The sequence below is a fragment of the Clytia hemisphaerica genome, unplaced genomic scaffold, assembly GCF_902728285.1.
Source record: "Clytia hemisphaerica strain Z4C2 unplaced genomic scaffold, Clytia hemisphaerica genome assembly, whole genome shotgun sequence".
In the NCBI taxonomy this organism is placed as follows: domain Eukaryota; kingdom Metazoa; phylum Cnidaria; class Hydrozoa; order Leptothecata; family Clytiidae; genus Clytia; species Clytia hemisphaerica.
The window spans coordinates 1,208,975-1,231,862 of NW_027103770.1; the positions used below are offsets into that span (position 1 = coordinate 1,208,975).

Genomic DNA, 22,888 nt, shown 5'->3' on the forward strand with positions numbered 1-22,888 from the left:
TGGACATTTTTCAAGCTGGAGAGGTTGGAAGAGATACAGTTAAACTCCGTTTAAGACTCGCGGAGAGAACATTGTGCGAGTAAAATATCTACTGTGTATGAATAAAACTTACGTTGGCGAGTGGTGAGCTTGTTAGTACATCTCTGAAGATGGCCCACATATCGTACTGTTCTAAACCACTGAAGTTTCTTAACACAGCAAGTTCGATCTCATGCAAAGGTGGCATTCCGTTGTAAAATTTGGCCGCACAGAAGATCATCTTGATCAAACTGTGAAGAAAGAGGGAAAGAAAGTGAAGAAATGTTATTGTTAGCGACCATAGAGACACCCCTGTCTCACAGCTCCGGTGGAACTTTTTTCCTCGGTGGGGATAAAAACTCATATTGAAATCCCAATCGGCATAGCAATTCTATTGTTCCAAAGTTAAGAAATCCAGTGGGATGTTTTTGGAAAGCAATTTTTAAACATGAATGGGGATGAGAACAATGCCAATATCCCACTGGGGCTGAAATTCCAGGGCATTTTCCCACTGGGGACGAAATTTTTACCAAATTTTCCAAACAGGTGTGTATAAAAGTAAGAGCATTCGGCTATGATGTTCAAGGCTGCTGGTTCAACCCCAAAGACTTGAAAACGGTACTTAACCCCTCTCCGCAAACCCCAATAGAAAGAAGGAACAAATAAAGGGGTGAAGCAATGTAACAATAAATTTGAGTTGCTAGCTGGAGAAATAAGAGCCTTAGCCTAATAAAGTCCTTCTACTGCGGTCTCAGACTTTCTTTCTAATGTTCATTCCATTACAGATACATATTAAAAATGATAATTAGCTGTCTAAATGACCTTTTGTTATATAAAGGAAGATTGAAATTTCAATGAAAAGAAGAAAAATCGTCGAAAAAGGCCAAAAAATCTGGTAAAATTCATTAAAATACATCAAATATGGGTTTCGAAGTAGATCCAGCCTTACATAGACTTTATCCAGTCTAGCACCAAAAACCTGAGGAAAATTTCGGTAAAAGTAAATTAAATTGATTTTGATGAAGATTTTAATCCCTTTCGACCCTTCATTTTTAAAATTTATGTGTTTAGTTACAGGGCTACATACACTACACAATATATTGTCGGGCAATATATTGTCGATATATTGCTGAGTGCCGGCAATATATTGAAAAGGTGTCCGCAATATATTGTCAGCTTGATTTGCAATATTCTAACAATATAGGGGGATTGTTTACCGAAAAAAAATTCCTTTTTATAATAGAGTACCAGTTGTTTACTTCGTACATTACGGTCCGCAAACCATATTGTCGAATATTGTTCGTCAATATATTGTGTAGTCTAAGTTAGCTGGGAGACCCGTCTACTCTGTTCGTGTGGTTTCGAAGTATAGCATTTAGTTCAAACGAATAATAATATAGAAATAACAGAGTAGCCGGGTATTTTTGTAGATGCCAAATCTGGTCGCAGAATTTTATTGGCTGTTAAACAATTGTTGAAATCACGTGATATTATTGTTTTGATTGGAAGTGCGCGAATCTGATTGGCTAACCTTATCAACGGCTTTTTTAGCACAAAATTCAAACCAAATGTAAACAAATTCAAACTGGGTCAAAAATACCATACTCTCAATGAGTAGCTTCTGATGGGGTTTTTGCTTATGTGGTGTAAATTTGAATAGAGAGTATGGATCTCCAGACTAAGTCTAAGTAGCCCTTACTGAAAAATGCTCTTAATCATGTAAAGGCTATTGCGATTGCCAAATTTAAAATAAAAATTTGGTAGGTCGATTTTTAACGTTTTTGAGCACTTTCGGAAAGTAACTTTTTTATTCAATTGAGCATAACTTTTGATCTAATTAATCAAATTTAATAAATGACCCATCAAAATTTAAGTTTATCTTTCTTCTTTCCAATGAAAGAGGAATGGTTCTTTTAAAATTTTTAGCTTTCAAGAAAATTAGTTTCAAAGAGAGAAACTTTTTGTGGCGCACCCGGTATATCGGTAGGTGGCGGAGGAGAGGTTGATTTCGCATCCACTTATTTGAAACCTCCTCCCTAGGCTGTTGACATCAACTGACGGATTCCGACGGGGTTTTACATAGTTGAATTATGGGACGTTCGAAAAATGGACCCCACAAAAGAATTTTTTTTGAAAAATTTTGGTTGAAAATTGTCAAGGGAAAGGTGGCATTGAACGGGACTGAAATTCCAAAACTTTTTTAAAATGTCTACTTTCTCCCGAATTTTCCAAAAAAATGCGGCCTCGCACCGAATACACGTTTTTTTTAAGGACACCCAAAATTTCCAAAGCCTTCGGATGTTCTAAGCGTTTTGAGCTTTAAGCCTAAAAATGTTCTTAACATGTTATTTTTAACCATTTTGTGAGTATTTTTGTCCATTTTCCTAAGAAATTGGGTGTTCTAGAGTCCACCAAGTCTTTAAAATGTTCTTATGGACAAAAATACTCACAAAACGGTTAAAAAGAACATGTTCTACAGGAATTACAAGAGCTCGTGTTCTTAATATTTCGGCCATCGAGTACTTACGTTCTTATAAAAGAAATCGCATACCTGTAGAAATCTCGCATTCCGAAGAATTCTTCTTTCCTGTGTTTGATCAATGTCGGGTTTTCCTTTTGCATGTTATACAATTTGTAGAAAGCTTCCGATAAAGGTTTCAACAAGAATTTGATCTTGTCGCGAATGCGTTCGTTGCTTGAACAAATCTCACTGAAAGACAATAATATTATGAACAATGATGTAGTTACTCTCTTAGCATAGTCTTCCAGAAATGGAAGCGCTAGACCCTAAGCGCTGACAGACGAAACGGAACCCTTTACTTACTTCTTTTTATAACGCACAGCCCTGGCTGCTTTCACACAAAAGCTAGATCGAAAGTAAAATCTACCGTCATAATTCGAAAAATTCCACCACTTGAAATCAAAGAAACTGTTAAATTCAATAAAATTGCAAAGAGTTTAATCATCAGAATCATAAGGTTTCATTTTTCAATACCGACCAAGATTTGAATTACCATTCTATCCCTTAAATGTAGAAACACACCAACGTAAAAAGACTCAAATTATAGCGTCAGCAAAGTGAAACTAGTTTTCGCTTTTTGGCCCAGCATCGCATTGTCAATTCAAGTCCATTTTGAAAAAAATGGCGCCTTTTACGTGTTGTGAAAAAAAATTCGACTATTGGTATGGGGCTCGGCCTTCTCCATGCCACTTCAGCTTCTTGTATTCTAAACACAAGTGAAGTTACCTTGCAGTGGAGATGAGCTCAGTTAGATCCAGCATGTTTCGTTTCAACATGATACCACGATTCATTTTTGCAGGATCAAGCGCCCAGTTGGAAATACCAATGAATGCAACTCGTTTTTCCGCACCAGTCGTTTTCCGATACCTGTGTATGTGGACCAAAGAAAATCTTAAAATCTTGTTGTTTTTTTTCTGAGCCGAATGGTAAAAACATGTTTCGTTCACTGAGAATCTGGATGCATGGAAATTCCAAAAATCAAAAGCCGCCAAAAAGGAAAAGATTCCCAAAACCGAAAATCCAAAAATAATATTCTCAAAAAAGAAAATCCCAAAAATCTCGAAAAATTTTTTATAGAAGGGGGTACAGGGGCCGCAAACCAGACCGACCCGATCTGACCTCAAAGTCGGGATTCGAATTCCCCATCCTCAAGCAAAAGGAATGAGGTCTGTGGAGGTCTACGATTTAGATATTCTCTGATTTGCTCTATATTAGCCCGCTCCTTTAGACCCTTCAGCGCCGGTGGCCATCACTACGCCATCAGGATTCGTACACCCCCACTCACATGTGGGGAACCGAAAAATCGTCAAATGGGAAAGCAAAAAAGAGGGGGGACCGAAAAATTTTTAAATATGGTAGGGGATTAGAAAAGAGGGGGAAATCGAGAAAAATCTGGATTTTTAGGAGGACACTATGTTAGCGTGGGCGGCCACCAATACACCATCAGGATTCGAACACCTCCACTCACCGTGCTTCTTCTTTCTCTGCATCTCTCAAATCTTCGAAACCGTCCGTTCCGTCTTCCAGTAAAGGATGCAATGCTTTCAACGGCATCTTTGGTGAATCTTCAGCTAAACCAACTTCATCTAACACAACCACTGACGCAAAGAGATCCAAGTTTCGATCTTGTTGATAGTTTTGCGCTTGACGGAAAACACTGATGATACCATCAGCTGTCGAATGAGGACTGCATTGATATGATGTGACGAAAATCTGAATGACAAAGAATAAGATATTGAAGTGGTTTAATTGGTCATTCAAAAGCTTTGAAATTTCACCAGTTGGCTTGAGATGGATGAATATTTCCCAGGAGAATATATTTCAAAAATTCAAAAGAAGTCTCCGTAGCTCGAATTTTCCACAATTCGAACAAATTTACGATCCCCGACTTCATTCGAGTTATGGAGACTTCATAGTATAAAAATGCTATCTTTTCTAAGCTTACGACAATTCAAGTTCGTGTTTTCTGTTCAAAACTGTATGTAACCGTCTGAAACTTTTGGAGGTAAAAAAGGTACCTCTTTGAATTTTCTGAACAGGGGAGATGCTGAGGAGCTCCCTTGCATATTATCTTGAATGATGGTCTTGGCAAGTGATTTGGAGCTTCCTGGTTTGCCAACGATAAAGAGCGGTATACGAAGCTCAATGCAAACAACCATCATGAATATATTCTCACACAATGCCTCATTCTTTGCAATGTTTTCTTTCACTTGTAAATCATCCACGAATTCTCTTTGATAACTAGAAATAAGGAAAAGAGGTATGACTTTTCATTCGGCTCCCCATCTGCCCTAATCGGGCACTGAAAAATAAATCATGTCTCAGTTTGTGACTCGATACACATTTTTCCTAAGCCTCGAGCTCTGAAATCCCGGTACTACTAGGGTTGCGAGCTGCCGGGTACGTGCCGCCCGACTTTCGACCCTCGGACCCTTAGCAGGACTGAAAAGGAAAAAAATTGGAAAATTTTGTGATTTTTACAACCCTTATTGGGACTAATTTGACCAAGGTTTGATCTTTCAAGAAGCAAAAAGTAGAAACTTTCCGGTTTTTCCAGCCCTTACAGGGACTTTAAGGTCCCAAGAAAGGAACCCTTAAGGGTGACACATACTCGTACCCTCACTTGCCTAAGTACACCCCCCTGGGCCATTTTCTTTACTATTTCCTAAAAATAAAAGCTTTATAGATAATCTAACCGTGACAACAACGAAAACCCTTGAACCAATCAAAAAGCATAGATATGGTATAATGAAAAGGGGGTGGCTCAAAGCAAATTTCTCACAGATTGAGCTGGAATGCTAAGCAACCTCGGCACTGAGCTGAAAATTGGGTTTGCTTGTAAAAAAATTTTTAGTGGGCGGTGTACGGAGTAAGAAGAAAGGCTGTTATCCAGTGGCGGATTGTTCTCTTTTATATACCGTATTACACTTTTTTTTAGGAAAATGGACCAAAATGCTCAAAAAGTGGCGAAAATAAGAACATGTAAAAAACATTTTTAGGATTGAATTCAAAAAGTTAAGAACATACAAAGGCTTCAAAAATTCTGGATGTTTTTATAAAAAAAAACGTGTACTATAGACGTGCCAGGCGTTCATTGATTTTTTTCGAGGGTACGAAATACTGGAATACTGGTAGTGTTTTCTTGAGATACCCGAATACCGGTCAAAAAAATCTTAAATATCGGTAGCGGCAAAAACCAAATCATAGCCCACAAATAACGAAGTATAACGTGCGACGTAAAAAAATTCGGCGGTACTGACAGTTTTTTCTTCGAAATCCAGCAGCTGCATAATGATACCAAAAAAATCGGTTTGTTTGTGAAAATACTTGTACCGAAAAATTGGTAATTTTCTCGTATTTACCGAAATATCGGTATTTTTTCAGTGAATGCCCGGCTAGTTCGAAACGCAGGTCACAGGTCACAGGTCAACAGGTCACAGGTCACAGGTCAGTGATGACAGGTTGACTCTAATCAATGTCATTGCAGAGGAAAATGTTTGGAAAACACAAAGAATTATGAAAAACATAATTCTCAAGCAATTTCATCCATATAAAACCATTTCAAACATCAAAATTTAACCATGTGCTTTTATGGATCTTTCGCAGTTTGCGCCGTGTATAATGCAGACCAGAAGATTTAAAACCATATTATACGTATAACAGGTATATTACATATTGTAATGTTTGTAATGTTATATGATGGTTACATATAATAAAACTCATCGCTCTAAAACTACTTTCTCAGAGAATTCACGAGCTTCTGATTGGTGTAATTTTATATCCAGCCATATTGTTATCATCACATTCGGTATGCTAAATATTTTTGGTGTTTTTCTTTTGTAAGACATGATATTTTGTGATTCTGTCAACATTTTTGTCAAAAGTTGTCATTAAGTCATTAAAATAATAACTGAATAATTAATTAGTTCCATCCTTCTAAAACCACTCTCTTAGGGACCTTGCAAGCTTCTGTTTGGTGCCATTTTTTATCCATTCACACCATCCACATCACATTTTGTATAATAAATATTTTTCGTGCTTTTGTCTTGTTAGGCATCATATTTTATGATTTTGTCATTATTTTTGTAAGTAAGTGTCACTAGGTTGTTATTTTATTCAATTGTCATTTTATAATATCTAAATAACATGTATTACTTTTTTGTAATTTAATGCGTTATGTATTGATGTTATGTTATGTATATGTTATGATCTTATTATCTTTTTTCCGGTCTGCACTTTGTTGACCTGTGACCTGTGACCTGTGACCTGTTGACCTGTGACCTGCGTTTCGAACTAGCCGGTGAATGCCGACCAGGGCAGACATCTCAAATACCGGAGTACATCATTTTTTTCGTAAATCGGAACATCCGAAGAAAAAAGGTCCGTTAGTATATTAAGACAATGATGACAGGTTAGTGAGGGCAATATTTTCAGTACAGCCCGAAAAAACCGGTCATTATTGTATTTGTTAACCGTTTCTCAGCTTCGATTGATTTTAGCGCTTTATCCAGGAAAAATAAAGCGGAAAAAACAAGCGAAAAGAGATGAAAAATTGTTATAATTTCTGACGTCAGAAATAAAAATTGAGAGAAATGATGTCAACGTATTGTTCATTTTCCTTTGAGAAAGTGACGTCACAATGAATTTTCATAACGACGGGCAACTCTGGACAATATAGGCCCGTCGTCATGCAAAAAGAACCAATTGCATTGCGCAAAAAGCCGTGTAGCCCACTTTGAAAAAGTAACAATGCACAGTTTTGCATAAAAACCGCACCCGGCTAAAATCTGCTCAATTTTTTTGCTGACCGGGAAGAAAATTAATAATCACTGCAAAGAGCGAAATATTACTTACTCTTTGATGAGTTCTTTCAACTTTAATGTGCCTCCATCAAAATGAAATCGACCTTTGAAAAAGGGTGCAATGTACTTCAGAAATTCGTGTCTTTTCTCTAATCGAGCAATATAACAAACTGCTATCGTCAAGATGAGAATTTGTTTCAATATATCTTTGGGCTGAAATAAAAAAAAATTAAATTGGAATGATTTGAAGTATCAAACGAGTCAGGAAATGACTAAAGGCGTTCTGAGAAAAATTGCAAAAACTGCAACATTTCACATTCGAAAAGAGAATTTTTAGTTGCCCGCCCACGACTTAACAGAGAAGAAAAGCAAAAAACTAAAAATAGGTGTATATATAGGTGACTGGTATTTTCAGATCTTTGTTATCTTATTGGCTCAAAAATACAAAAGAATAACATCGAGGATATTTGTATTGTTGTTTGGTCCAATCAAGAGACTTTTCAAAAACAATCCAGTTTAGAGTGCATCGATTTAAATGGTGTCTGCAAGGGGGCGACGTCGTTAAATCTGCAAAGGAATTTTCCTTCCAAAGTCGCCAAAATGTAATCTAATTACCCCCGTCTACAAAAAATGAATGGACTTCCAAATGTATCATTCGAATGTTTACATTCGATTCGAATGTTTTGAAGCAAAAAGGGAGAAAATACTTTGAGTTTAATCACTTTAACACAAGACCGAACACAGACAAGACCTCAAAGAAAAATTAAATGAAAACAAATTTTCCAAGGAAATATCAACTCAATTTCATGGAACGTCTTTCAAATATGGTTTGTAAATTTCATTAGTTTTTTAAAGGATTTTATGGAAATAAACGAGTTGGATTTAATTACTAGACTCACATCTTGGAACGTAGAAACCTTCAAGTCTGCGCCTTAGAGGACCTTAGATGTTCTAAAACTTACTGAAATTAATAGGAAGGTCGAAAGTTTTAAACTGTCTCAAAGAAGATCTTAAGCAGAAATATCTATATTGTATATTAAATATCATTCAATATTTTTTTCCTTCAGAACCCGAAGGAAAATAATTCGATGTACATTTACGGTGTCAAATTCCCAAAGCGTTTATTTGTTGGTGGTTTGCCTGAGAAGGTTAGACTATTTTCATGTTTTTCACAATTTTCTAAGCTCCTATAGCCGAGGAATAGTACCTCAACATTTTTGTTTATTATTTTTGCAAAAATATGACTTAGAGAAAGAAATTTACCATTTTCCCACAGAGACTTAGTGAATTAAAGTTAAAATCGTAAGATTTTTGCAGTTTTTTTAGTCTTCTTTGATTTTGATTTTTCAGGTGACGGCCGCAGACCTTGCAAACTTTTTCGAACGTTTTGGAACTGTAATCGAAGCCAAAATTGTTCTTAATAACAAAGGAAATTCAAAGGGGTAAGAATTATTAACTTGTTTTCTTATCTGATAGTAAAACACCGAAAAAACGTTATGACTGTTTGGGAAGATAACGTAGATGGCGAAAAATTCTTCAAACCCAGAGAAGGTTAATATCAAAGCTCGAGACATTTGAAACTCAGGAATGTTTTCAAAACATTCGAAAAGCTCTTTTTCGTTCGAATTTCTCACTTCAATGCTCAAAGCAGCGACTATTTTTGTAGAGAAAAGCCTCTTAATCAGAGCAGGATTAAAATTCCTTTTTAATCGGGATTTAGTCCTGATTCATGCCTGATTTTTTTTCGAACAACCGACAACAGATTTTTGGTATTTTTTTATCGTGTCATCTGTGTAAACAGTTTTTGTTTTTGTTTTTTAGTGCAACATTTTCGAAAACAAAATCTTATTGGTTAGAATTTTTCAGTTTTTTTTACTGTATTTTTTGCTTTTTCAGGTATGGATTTGTTACATTTTATTCTCCCGAAGACGTTGGTAATGTAATGAAAAGTGGACAGATTTACATGCATGGAAATCGACTCAATCTCGGACCGGCTGTTAGAAAACAAGTGAGTATCTTAAAAATGTTCTCTTTTCTGGGTCAACTGTTTGTGATGCCTCAAATCCATTTCGAGTCATTTCAATTTTCTTTATTATGTCAGTTAATGGTCTCAAATCAGTTTTTCAATCAGATTTCATTCAGAGACAAAAATTGTATAATTTCAGAAATATTTTGGGAAAGTTAGCCATAAATTGATCCAAAACCCAGGGGAAACGTGTGTCTTAGCCTTGTGAATACGGTTATTTTTGAACGTGTTAAATTCTTATTACTGATATCCCTAAACCTCATTTTTTTCTTCAGAAACCAGACGTGGAAGGAGAGGCAATTGTTTTAGTCACCGATCGTGAAAAGAGACAACAACATCGAAATTCTTAAAGCATATCCATCATACTTATTTTTTGAAAAACCTACACATTTTTATTACAGTTTGAAATTATTTTTGGCGGTATGACTATTAGATTACTAGCTTTTACAATTAGGATTGTGATATTAATTATTTTAGCTGATTTCAGGTTGAATTTTTATATTTTTATTGGATATAAATTTGTTTATTATGTTTTTGTTACTTTCAGTTGTTAGAGTTGGAAATTATATGTTCTTATTTACTCACTGTTTATAGTTCAAAGCATTTTTTAGTATAGTTGTTGTTCGTATTATTTGCTGTTAGACTTTAGATGTATATTTAGTGTTTAGATTTTGTATGTTCGTATATTTTTTGTTGATCATTGATTGAATCTGATTGAATAGTATGGTTTCGAATCTCTGCATTATAAAAAAAAAACTTTACTTGTGAATTCATTATTTGAACCGGGACAGGCTGGGTTGGTTTTTTCCCCGGTGTACGTAAACTTTTTATTAATTTGAAATATTTAAACTCCATGGCAGCCTATTTCGAAATTCATGGGTCACAGTACATGTACACCAACCAGGGGGCGCAGGATCAATGTTGAATAAATTAACACAGCTTTACTCTTTTTCTTTTATAAGAACAATGAGGCTCAAATATGCCAAAAAATAAGAACAATCATTATCCTATTTTAAGATTTTTCTTGATAGTACATATATAGGTGGGCTGGTACATGTAATGGAAAATGCTGCATAGCACTGAGGCATGTCCGCTGTTGGACCGGTATGTATCGCACCCCCTGATATTTGGGACCTTAGAGTGATAAACTGGCTATTCCTGATATGCACCATTTCAATGTCTTCCACGGACCCAACAGCTGATTGGTTGAAAGTGACGTATTGACTGATTTTACGTCACTTGCAACCAATCAGCTATTGGGTCCGTGATGTAATGGCAGAAGACGTTGCAGTGGTGCATATCATGTATCAAAATCTTAGTTTAGTTCTTAATTGGTTGAGGAGTTTCAGATTTGAAAAAAGGTGAGGGTTGGGTTAATGAGAAATTCTAGGTGGGGGTAACCCTGGGGTTTAGGTGTAGGTCTAAGTGGGGGTTGTAAATTTTTCCCACCAGCTTCTTGTCCTAGGGACTTTTAATCACAATGAGGCTTGTGTTCGGAGATTTTATAAATTTATGTAGAGTTTGTTTAATAAGGTAGGGATTAGGCTGATAAGAGATTTCAGATGGGAGTTGGAGGGATATTGCCCACTATGTGATAAGTGGGTGTTTTCTACCACGGTAAATACTTACACAATTTTGCAGTTGATATCCAGTGTACACTTTGTAGAACCACGATGCTACTTGAACAGATCTTTCCACATCTCGTAAGCTCACAAAACTGCACTCGTTCTATGAAATTAATATTGTATGTAAACACAAGAGGTGTTAATTTCAAAGGTTATTGTTCACAGATTTATAAAGCCCGAACGGCTAGATGTCGTACTTTAAGCCATCACAGGCAAAAAAAATTGAATATCGCAAAAAAATACTGTTGCTATTGTTTTCGAAAACCCGTGAAGTTTCTGATTGGTCAAGCGCTGAAATTCCATTGTGATGTCAAGGGACCTAGGTAGGATTTCCTATCGAACCACAGTAGACATTTCAGCCAAAGTACGACATCTAGCCCTTCGGGCTTTATAAATCTACAATCATCCACTATAGCTATAGGCAGATCTTTGGTTTGTGTACCCATATCCATATATCAGAATCACACCCATAAAACTTACATTTCTTCTGCGACAGTTTTTTTTGTAAGCTAATTACGTCTCTCTTACATATTCCTCAGCATATGGGGCTGCTAAAACCAAATATCTCATCGCAAGTATAATTTTTACATATTTTAAGTTCAATAATACTTAGTTAGACCTAGACATATCGAGTTAAAGTACAAACCTTTCTTGATCGCATATACTTTTGTGAGGCGGTCAACAAGGAAATGAGGTTCTCAATAAAGTCAGTATCGTTCTGAGGTAATTTCTTCTCCTTGAACTACAAATGTAAAAAATTTACAAGGATTTCAGAGACCAAAAATTAGGATGAATAAAACCCTGAATTGGGGTAAAACCTTTCCCTAACTAAAGACGGGAATTACATTGTTGGTAGAAAATTTTGTCGGCGGAAAGACTTATTCCTCACTTATCAATAATTTCTTCACCTTTTACTGAAGAACTAACAGAGCAATTATTGCATTTTCTTTAGTTTCTAGGGCCGAGATATTAAATTCTAGACGAAAGAATATTAAAAATCACCAAAAAATATTCGAATGCTAAAATTAATCGTCGCTAAAAAATAGTCGTCGGCAATGAATATGCGTTTTAGCGATTTTTTCGTCAATTTTTGTCGAAGACTTTTCCACCAATAAGTCAAGTAAAGAAAACTTACAGCGCTGTTAACGATTTCTCGTGTGTACAGCTCCTCTGTGACGTCATCGAGCTGTCCGAAATCCCAAACTAACGGCTTCATACTTTCCGGTAAGGGATGGACTCGATAGACCAACTGTCTCAAGGGGATTTGACCTGGAATGAAAAGTGTTCTTTGGCATTTAGAAAGTATAGTGGATTCTTCATAACTAGAACCTCTATAACTCGAATGTCTCCTTAACTCGGAAAAGTTTTCTCGTACCTTCAGTTAACAATGCCTTATAAACCATACTCCATAACTCGAAATTTCCTTAACTCAAACAAATTTGTGTTCCCCGTGCGTGTCCGAGTTATGGAGACTACACTGAATCTATATCCTATACTACCGGATCCGTAACCAGTCTATTATAATTGTTTATTCACCAATATTTGCTATTAAAATTAAACTAAGAGATGTAAATTAAATTGAAAAGAGATCCAGGGAAAGAAATGCCAACGCAAGCTTGAATATCTCCTTATTCGAACATGGTTCCTGTTGCATGAGCAAAATTGACTCTCAAGACTGCAAAATTTCTAATGATCAAGTCATATCTCAAATTTGATCACAGCTTTCAGCTTAGGATCTATCTACATTTTCATCATTTTATTGCATGTCCACTTTGCCTTTTTCTAGTAGTTTTTCTGTTCTGCAAATACAAATCCCAATTCAAGTTTATTTATGATAATTTATGCATAGAAATTAATTAATTTATATTTATTTATCAATTCTGTCAACTATGTTTAGTATTTATCCACTTTGCTTTTTGTTTATATATCATACTTCAAAACCACATCATCACACATCATCATTCAGTTGTCACTCAGACTTTGAAGAGTCAACATCAAATATACAAATCACATCATTCTTTTGTTTGCATTTTCACTTTTGACTTCACACTTTGCAGCTCCCCATTCCTGGCATACTGGTAATTATTCATTTATATATTATATTTATTACTTTTCAATTTCAAGACTTTTGTATTCAAATATTGTTCAATTTCAAGTAGACTTTAAAGATTTAGGTCAGTTCTCAACTTTTGTCAACTTTTTGTATAAAAAGTAGGCGTGTCATTTATTTTTGTTTAGATTTTGATTTTCATTTTGTATTTACTTTTTAGTTTTGAATCATCTTTGATTACAAATATGTGCTGCGATAAAGGAAAAGTGTGACTCATTTATTGGTGGACACCCTTCTGTTACAGTTCCTTGCCCCTTTAGTCAAGAAAGCCTTGCAAACAAGTCTCCACAGCTCGAATTCTCCACAACTCGAAAAAATCTATGTTCCCCGTAGGTGTTGGAGTTATAGAGACTCAACCGCATTAGAGCGACCAAGAAACATGCCAACACTTCAATTAAAAAACAAATAGCCTACCTATCTTTTCATAGGTTTGGTCAGTACCAACATGATATCCAAGACCAGCTGATTCCAAACGTTCAATCATATCTTGAGAATGTCTGTAAGAAAAATGACACAGTGATTGTTACTACTGTACAGTGTAATTTATATAGCACTTTTGAGCAAATGAAAAAAAACAACATTTTTCCCCTTCCCGCGTCGCCCGAGTAAGAATTCTTTTTGTCAGCATAATTTATATAAAGAATATGGTATCAGAACCGTAAAAGTCCTCTCTGAAGGATAATGAACAAGCCATTTTGTATTTCAAAAAAATGTTTTTAACGGCGAGTGTGTATTTTGATGCGATTGTTTTACTACTAAACCTTATCACTGCGCATTTTAATATTCATCCAAAATATGTATACGGAGACATAGTCATCATAGCGAGAGCGTGCCGTACGCAGAGTGATCAGGATCTGCTCGGTAGTTAACCTTTAATGTCACTTTTTTATGAAAACTGTTTATAAGGAAATCCACTACATAATATACATAACATCTGCAGGGGAACTTTCAGATTTTTTGGATTTTAGGGGAGGGGCAGGATTAGATGGGACCTGATTTTTAGAGGTAGGACTAAAGGGTGTTGTAGTAAAATTGAAGCAGATCACCACTTATATTTTCCATTTTTAATTTTTCAAAAAATTTTAAATTCTAGATGGGACACCTATTTATTGGTGGGACCATCGTAATTGATTTTAGGAGGGGGGTTTTGATATAACATATTTTTGGTATGACTTGGACTCCCCTTGCACACTGTGATAAACATTATACCTTCTGTAGGGGTTACATGCAGCAATAACGACCATATTATTTTCTTCCAGCCCCAACAGTTCACCATTCAAAGACTTGTCGATGATAATCTCTTTGATCAGACCAATAGCATCTGTCGTGTTAGCTTCATCGAAAAACAATATGGTTTTCTTATCACCAGATTTCTTGGCTAATTTTTTAGCGTTTTGAACGTGTTGCATAATATGCTGTTTGGTTACTCCTCCGTGAATCTGAGTGGAAAATAGAGAGAAAGTATTAAAAAGTCGTCGAAAATACACATGGAGAAGCAAGAATGGTAACAAGGTATATGGCTTATCTGAACCAAGATCCTAAGATCAAGTAGAAAAATTATACACTGGCCAAGGTACAAGATTTGAAAGTTTTTGAAAAAACGACGAAGAGGAACTCGTAAATAATCAGTGAGAACTGCTAATCAGGTCTTCCAAGGCTCTTTAAGACGTGGGTAAGCAACTCTCGGACGGGAATCTTATGTACGATAAGCATCCACTAAATCAAAACATATATTATATATCAGAGTGGATGCATGCAGCCTATAATGAGATCAAAATAGTAGTTCTTCGCTAAGATGCTCTCTTGACAAGGAGGTATACATACAGTCAACTCTCTCTAATTCGAACCTCTATAATTCGAATCTTTTTGTAATTCAAAGAAAAGGAAGTACATAACATACTTTCACTAGAACCAGGTTTGACGCTTCTTTAGACTTGGCAAGAATTTTACACATGAAAGTGATTAGACTCGTTTTTCCACATCCCGTCTCTCCCATTAAAATGACCGGTATGCTACACCTATAAACAGAAAAGAGAACATTATGTTAGTTTTTAAGGGCCTAGGAACATTGGTTTTGCTAACTGAAGTTATATGCAGCGAAAAAGTTGGGTTTGATTTTAAATCGCACCCTTACAGTGCATCAAAAAGTCTGTGAAAGCTCATACCTTTACAGTGCATTTGCTCAAAATTTCAACCCTTTTAGAGCAACAAAGTCAAAATCTTTGAGCAAGATATTTTTGTTTTTTCCTGAAATTACTGATATTTACACCCACCCACAGTCTTTTTATCAAAAAGTCCACCCCTTACAGTGTATTTCTGCTGTCTTTAAAATATACTCTTAGCCGCCGCACATTCGTCGGTTAACCTGACTGAATGTCTCCCTCCTCGGGGGTTTTGGGATATGTTTTTTAGACTGATTGGACTGTTTGATTTGACAGCGAGAAATTTTAACGGCTTCCTGTCAATGGATGGAAAAGTTGCAACACTTAGTATTAATGAAAAAAAAAAAAAAAGCTAAGAAACCTAATTGGTGGCCTGAAAACTTCGTTGATGTTGTTTGAAAGGCATTTAAATGAAGTCAATGAATGTAGCTGCTATATAAGCTACCGTAAGTTTGGTCTAATGTCGACATCCCTTGTGTAATTCCGACATCCTTCTTAGGTAGAGATAGGATTAAAAGAAAGGTCGGGATCACTGATTGAATAATGATGTTTTCTTCTCTGAACACGAATTAGCGATCAGCGGTTCCAACATTTCTATTATTTCCAGGTTCAAAGAAAGGTGACAGAATTAGATGCGGGATATCGGCATTAGACAAACTTACGCTATTTAGCGAAACGAGAAAAAACATACTTGATACGGGTGAAAATAGCAAGCATTTTTTTCATGTTATCAACGGTCAGTTGATAGTTGGGGTCTGGGTCAAAGTTGAAGTCACTTCCACCAATCAGCACGCGGTATAAGATTGTCAACTTCTTCTCTCTGAATATAAAAAATGGAAACCAGATATTAAACTCGAGTAAGTTATGAATTGTCTCCAAAACTGAAAATTACCATAATTTTTAGAATCGCATTTATCGACAAAAAATAACCAAACAACTGACTGAACATGAAGAGTGCTTTGCCTGTACCGGACGACCACGGCTTTTTCCTCGACACCGTTCTACGGTGGTTGCCTGAATGTGGAACCTAATTGTTTTTTCGCTCATTTTCGCAAAAAACGAAAAAACTCGCAAAAACTGATTATGACATCAGCTACAGAGGTGAAGATTGACAGCTACAGAGGCTATAGAAAATTAGGTGTAAGTGATGTACGATAAGTCTACTATAGTGCTCTGAATTATCTTTTCAACGGTATGTAATTTGTTAAAAGTAAAGCATTGGTAGGAAAAATGTTATGCCTCATGGGGTGATTGACCTCTTTAGACACTTGTTACTGTCATTCTCTCTAGGGTGTATCCAGTGGCGTGGAGCATTCGAAACAAAAAGCTATCGAAAGAAATAATCATGACTTCTCTAAACAGCACCAGGGTTCAAGCCCCTGCTTTTCCGGTTCTACAACCTAACCTTGTTTCTTCAGAGACTGATGAACCTCCTTCTCCAAACTCATCTGAGCGAGAAGGCGGTGATAGGATAGAGTCTGGAACCAAAAATAATAACCGCAAACTTCTTAGATGTAAACACTCTACGATTTTTAGCACTTTTAACGCGCGTACTCTTACGTTAACTAGTCGCAAACAGGAACTACTCTCCTGTTTTTCCAAATGCAATATTGATATACTTAGTCTCCAAGAACATAGAACATTACATCCTGAGGTTAACTTTCAACATACTAATATTGGTAAAAATAAACTTATAACATCCTCTGCTTGGAAAAACTCTCAGGGTTCGACCATAGGGGGCATAGGTTTACTACTCTCTCCTAAGGCAGCGAACAACCTAATTTCACTTTCAAAAGTATCAAGCCGTATTATTGTCGCCGAATTTAATAGCAATCCGAAAACAACATTCATTTCTTGCTATAGCCCCACCAACGTTTCCGATGAATCTGAAGTTGATGAATTCTACTCTTCTCTTTCTAGGGCTGTCCTTAACACCCCTGCCCACAACTTCTTGGTGATATCTGGTGATTTTAATGCTCAGCTTGGCCTAGACAACGTTAAGTTCTCTTTCCACCCATTAACTAATCGGAACGGTAACAAACTCTTTGACTTCATGCAACAGTTTCAATTACTAGCAACAAATACAATGTTTATGAAAAAGGCTTCCAAACTCTGGTCATTCCAACACCCTTCAGGAAGCCTCTCTCAGTTAGATTATGTGATTGTAAGAAACAAATGGAGGAACAGTGTTCGCAATGCTCAGTCCTATTCTTCTTTTTCTTCTGTTGGTTCTGACCACAGAATTGTTTCCTGTCGCATTTCTCTTAGCCTTAGATCATCTAAAAAGTCTAAACCTGACCCAATGAAATCCATCGATTGGCAACAGGTTTATTGTAACCACGACCTCCGAACTACTTACACTATTGAAGTGAAAAATAGATTTGATACATTGGCTCAAGCAGACGACGACATTGAGAAAAGTTACCAAAATCTGATTAAAGCTAATAAAGAAGTTAGTCTTGCTCTTCTACCAAAGAAACAAAAAGTCAAAAAGAAATTTCTCTTTGAAAACAACCTTGTTTCTGATGCACGGAATGCACTTGTAGAGGCCAAACTAAAACATCAGCGACGCCCTACAAGAAGAACATCAAAAATCCTCTCTGATGCTCAAAAAGCTCTGGATGATGCCTACCTTAACGCCGAATCGATGTTTATTCAGGGTAAGATAAACTCAATTTCCAATCTTCATGTAAGCCATCAGCACTCGGCCGCTTGGAAAACAATCAATGATCTAACAGGTCGAAAAGACCACCCCTCTATTCAGCTCAAAGGTGGCTCACCAGATAAAAGAAGAGAAAACTGGCTCAACCACTTTAAAACTTTACTTGGAAACCAACCTATTTTAAATACTAATGCTCTCCCTTTAACTCAAATTTTTGATGAGCTTGACATATCAACTTCTCCTTTTACAATTGATGAACTTTCAAATTGCGTTAAACTTTTTTCAAATAATAAATCTTCAGGCCTTGATGATATTCCAACTCTGCTTTGGAAAGATCCCGTCTTTATGGAAATGCTTCTCGATTTTTGTAATCACACATTTGAGTTTCTAACTCCCCCTTCTGCTTGGTTAACTGGCGGTATCATTCCTGTTCCAAAAAAGGGTGATTTGACCTTAGCATCCAACTACAGAGGCATCACTCTTATGCCTATCGCCGCCAAAATCTTCAACAAACTTCTTTTACAACGTATCGTTCCAGTTCTTGATCCTCTTCTAAGAAAAAACCAAAATGGTTTTCGGAAGGGAAGAAGTACTCTTACACAGATTTTAGCCATCAGGCGTATTTTGGAAGAAATGCGAAAACTTAACAAAGATGCTTTTATTTGCTTTGTTGACTTTAAAAAAGCCTTTGATTCCATATCTCGCGTAAAAAAATGTTTGAAATTCTTAAATTGTACGGCATTCCAGAGAAACTCATTTCAGCCATCAGGGCACTCTACGTGTCCACCAAAGCAAAGGTCATTACAGCTGACGGAGACACTGATATTTTTGACATTCATGCTGGAGTTCTACAAGGTGACACCTTAGCTCCCTTTCTTTTTATCATTGTTTTAGATTATGTTTTAAGAATTTCTGTTGACTTATCTAATGACAAGGGAATCAAAATTAAAGTTCCCCTGCGCAAGCGTAACCGCGGCCTTTTTCTGACCGATCTTGACTTTGCTGACGATCTTGCCTTAGTTTCTGAGAGTATTCAAAATCTTGAAAGTCTTCTTCACTCACTTGAAACTTCGGCCAGTCAAGTCGGTCTTTATTGCAATGCTGGAAAAAACTGAATTTATCAGCTCCTCTGGGATTGTTCTCCCTTTAACTTCCAAGAATGGTGTCAATATCAAACTTGTGAAGGATTTTAAATATCTTGGCTCTCATATTAACAGCTCTGAAAACGATTTTAAAATTAGGAAAGGTCTAGCTTGGAAAGCTTGTAATAAGTTAAACAAGATATGGCACTCTAATTTGTCTAACGCTCTTAAACTTCAAACTTTTAGAAGTCTTGTCGAGCCCATTCTTCTATATGGCTCGGAGACTTGGACCATGACAAAAACCATGCTGAAGAGCCTTGATGGCTGCTATACAAATCTTTTGAAAAGAGTCCAGAATCTTGATTGGCGCAACCACCCAACCCTTCAAGAGATATATCATGGACTCCCAAGAATTTCCTCTGTCCTGACTAGCAGGATGCTCTCTTTCTCAGGTCACTGTTTCCGTGCGAAAAACGAAATGGTGTCTGAGATCTTACTTTGGTGTCCTGCGGGCACTAGGCGCTCGAGAAAGCGCACTTTTCTTGATACTTTGAAACGAGAAACAGGGCTAGAGATTGAGGAACTGGGCACTGCAATGGCTGATCGAGAGCTGTGGAGGGAGGGTTATTGTTTGTTTCCGACCTAGGTCCATTCGGACCTAGGTCGAAGGATGATGATGATGATGAGGAAAAATGTAAGCAAAAACAATAATTAGTCAATATTTAAGGGAATGAACTCAAAAACAACCTAAGAATTGTGGGTTAAATTAGCTTCGAGTCCATCTATCTAGCCGTTAACTGGCACCATGTGAGACTGCGGTAAAAGTAAAAGTCGTTCCCGAGTAGAATTGATTTGAAAAGAGTTCGGGTTAAAAAAAAAATCGAATTTCTTACCTTGGCAATTTCTGGTAATCGGATGCGAAATTGACAATATCGAATTTCATGTTTTCAGACAGGATGCCGTGCAATTTGGAATTCATCAATTGAGGTTCGACAATTTCATTTGAACCGTTAGGTCGTTTGTGGACCAGATCGCCTGCTTGGTTGATATTCAAACCGAAGAATGTGAAAGTACCTCCGTCTTTGTTGAAAAAGAGGTACGGGTGGTGACTGTAAAGGAGAATCGGAAAGCGTCATTATAAAAGACTAGCAGATCTAACACCCCTGATTCGTGATCTCAAAAACTCCTCGGGGTGAGAGCTTACGGGTGGTAGCTGTGAAAGAGAGTGGGAAATCATCATTAGAGGAGAATAGCAGATCTAGCATAACGAGCTATAGCAATAATTACGGCCAACGGTCTCTAATTCGACGTTCTAATCTTTGATACGCTCCATAATTTGATAATATTGAAAGCTACCGTCAACAACATAAACGACACTCTGCTATTCAATACGCTCCCTTATTAGATTAAAATTTAATTCCTCTTGAAAATAGAACTAGAAAGCCTCAATTGTACTTTTGTTTCTCTATGTTCTAGGACGATTAGGTAGCTATCAATAATTATCACGAAGCCCCAATTAGATTCCCTAAACACAATACGCAAACGAGGACTGAGACAATGTTCGCAGGCAACAGTCCCTACCGCTCCGAAACGTAATGAAGCCATTCGATATTGGTTAGAAAAAACGAAACAAGCTAGATGCTGAATGGACCTACCTGATGATGAAAGTTAGATAGCAATGTGAGGAGAAAAATATCAGTCAGAAAATATAGCGTTTAGCGAAAATGCATAACGCAATAAATTCATCATTGATTGGTGATAAGGGGAGAGGGAAGGGTTGTAGGGAAAAAATAAATATAAAGTTCTAATCGCAAAAATCAGTTTTATTGACAATTGAATCATGCTTGATGGTGAGCATTGTTATCAATAATGTTTTTGTCTCAAATCATAGAAATATAAGGAAAAAGCCCAATGAAAATCCAGAAAAACGGCGATTTCCGGCATTTTCGGCCGGAAAAAAAAATGTTCTCAAAAATCGGACTTTGCAAGTTTTGGGCAATATTAATACGCATCTTTGAGCAAAAAATGAGAAAAAAATAATGATAAAATCTCGAGAAAATGCCAAAAAAACAGTTTTTCCGGCATATTTCAGGCATTTTCGACCGGAAAAAAATATTTTTCGAAAATCAGGCTCCGTCACTTTTTAGGTATTGTTATTTTACATCAGTGTGCAAAATTTCATAAAATAATATAAAGTACAGCTCGAGAAATTCAAGAAATACCGTTTTTCCGGCGAAAATCGGCTGTTCCGGCGATTTTTAGAAAGTTCCGGCTTCAAAAATCAGTTTTATCGACAATTGAACCATGCTTGATCGTGGAAATTGCTATTAATAATGGTTTTGTGTGAAAAAACAACGAAATATAAGGAAAAAGTCCGATGAAAATCTGCAAAAACGGCGATTTCCGGCATATTTCCGGCATTTTCGGCCGGAAAAGAATTTTTCTCAAAAATCGTACTCTGCCATGTTTTGGGCAATGCTAATACGCATCTTTGAGCAAAAAATCTGAAAAAACTAATGATGAAATCTCGAGAAAATGCCAAAAACCCGGTTTTTCCGGCGAAAATCGGGCTCTGTCACATTTTGGGCATTACCATTTTGCATCATTGTGCCAAAAATCAGAAAAAACTAATGAGCCAATCTCGAGAAAAGCTGGTAACAGACGGACGGACGAACGAACGGACGGACGGACGGACGGACGGACAAAGGTTAATTTATAGGACCTCCAGGTAGGTCCAAAAATTGAATTTAACCAACAGAATTGCTTTATTTCATTTCGGAGCGAAACGGAAACGTGGCGGGCGATCGCTTCCGAAACCCTGTATCAACGTCAAAATTCGAAACGTCAAAAAAGAAGACGTTAAAAGCAAAGAAGATCGAAACAGTTACACTCCGCTATTTCCATCAGAACGGAACTGCTCCGTTTCGTTGCTCCGAATGTTCTGAAGCTAGTATGAACACGTCCTATTCGTAACAAAAATCATACCGGAGGGTTTCGAACCGTAATGTCTGAACATGCTCTAAAGTCCGTTTTCAATTCGGTGGAAATCCGGTTACAAAGTGTTTCCCACCAAAGCTTTTCATTTTTGGAAGCATAGTTTCCCGTATGGGAAATATAAACTAATGTATCTCAAAAACGTTTCCATCAAACCGAAAATGGTCTAACGCTGCAATAAATGTGAGATTTACTCTGGTAAAAAATAATTTGACCACCAATCACTATACCTCTGTTCCCATTTGGTTTTAAGTTCGAGAAGGAATCCACCTGATTCTAATTTGTTGGTATCATCGTCACCGAGTGAACGTGTTGAAAAATCCTGATGAAAGAAAATGAATAAGAAAAGGTTGCACAGATGTTATTCAGTTTATTGATAGTTCACCTTCGAAAACTATCATTCCAGGTATTACAATGTTGATTAGCTCTAATTATATACAGTCGATTCTTTGTTAATTTATCTTTATATAAATCTTACTGTAATTCAAGGCTTTAAAACTTATCTTATCTAGAGACCGCTGGAGTCAAAAATCCTGATATGAGAATATTGTATTCAAATTAATATGGCATCATATCTGCTAACAGGGACAACTAGATTGATCGAGTCGCGCACAATGTTGGAAAAGCTTCCCCGTATATACAGCCTATATATTGCTGAGATGGAAGAACTGAAGCGGATGTTTTTCACGAGGGGTCCAGCCCCTAGCAATTTTCAGGGGGCTAATGAAAATAATTTTAAAAATATAGCCCCCACTTCTAAGAAACGGAAAATCGAAAAAAATGTTCTTGAAAATTCTTAAACAAAATGATCAACAAAGCCATCTTAATAAAAAATGTTTTGTGTTCCCCTGAGGGTTCGAGTCATGGGAATCAATTGTGCTAGATT

General features: G+C 36.6%; 2 protein-coding genes and 1 long non-coding RNA gene across 3 annotated transcripts in view; 2 read left to right on the forward strand and 1 right to left on the reverse strand.

Moving 5' to 3' along the window:
• LOC136805998 (E3 ubiquitin-protein ligase rnf213-alpha-like) overlaps positions 1–22,888 on the reverse strand; it is an 80,685-nt gene that overhangs the window by 18,486 nt on the left and 39,311 nt on the right. The window contains exons 34-48 of the mRNA XM_067062580.1: positions 22,233–22,324; positions 19,902–20,117; positions 15,956–16,084; positions 15,003–15,120; positions 14,312–14,541; positions 13,517–13,599; positions 12,128–12,261; positions 11,639–11,734; positions 10,997–11,095; positions 7,394–7,554; positions 4,558–4,780; positions 4,008–4,252; positions 3,266–3,406; positions 2,570–2,728; positions 113–269 (exon numbers count right to left, since the gene is read on the reverse strand). Coding sequence (XP_066918681.1) covers positions 113–269; positions 2,570–2,728; positions 3,266–3,406; positions 4,008–4,252; positions 4,558–4,780; positions 7,394–7,554; positions 10,997–11,095; positions 11,639–11,734; positions 12,128–12,261; positions 13,517–13,599; positions 14,312–14,541; positions 15,003–15,120; positions 15,956–16,084; positions 19,902–20,117; positions 22,233–22,324 — 2,283 coding nt within the window. The remainder of the gene's footprint in view (positions 1–112; positions 270–2,569; positions 2,729–3,265; positions 3,407–4,007; positions 4,253–4,557; positions 4,781–7,393; positions 7,555–10,996; positions 11,096–11,638; positions 11,735–12,127; positions 12,262–13,516; positions 13,600–14,311; positions 14,542–15,002; positions 15,121–15,955; positions 16,085–19,901; positions 20,118–22,232; positions 22,325–22,888) is intronic.
• LOC136805967 (protein boule-like) lies at positions 8,065–10,100 on the forward strand. Its single transcript, XM_067062555.1, has 5 exons — positions 8,065–8,168; positions 8,409–8,489; positions 8,692–8,783; positions 9,238–9,349; positions 9,643–10,100. Exons 1-5 carry the CDS (start codon positions 8,109–8,111, stop codon positions 9,715–9,717), a joined length of 420 nt encoding a protein of 139 aa, XP_066918656.1. The 5' UTR covers positions 8,065–8,108; the 3' UTR covers positions 9,718–10,100.
• LOC136805968 (uncharacterized) lies at positions 12,880–13,308 on the forward strand. Its single transcript, XR_010846475.1, has 2 exons — positions 12,880–13,070; positions 13,263–13,308. It is a non-coding gene; the product is annotated as an uncharacterized lncRNA (long non-coding RNA).

Bases quoted from the DNA above. Each gene is read 5' to 3' on its own strand.
- LOC136805967 (XM_067062555.1), top strand. From the start codon at position 8,109: ATGAAAACAAATTTTCCAAGGAAATATCAACTCAATTTCATGGAACGT. The intron at 8,169-8,408 runs GTTTGTAAATTT...TTTTTCCTTCAG, and splicing joins TGGAACGTCTTTCAAATATG to AACCCGAAGGAAAATAATTC. The intron at 8,784-9,237 runs GTAAGAATTATT...TTGCTTTTTCAG, and splicing joins AACAAAGGAAATTCAAAGGG to GTATGGATTTGTTACATTTT.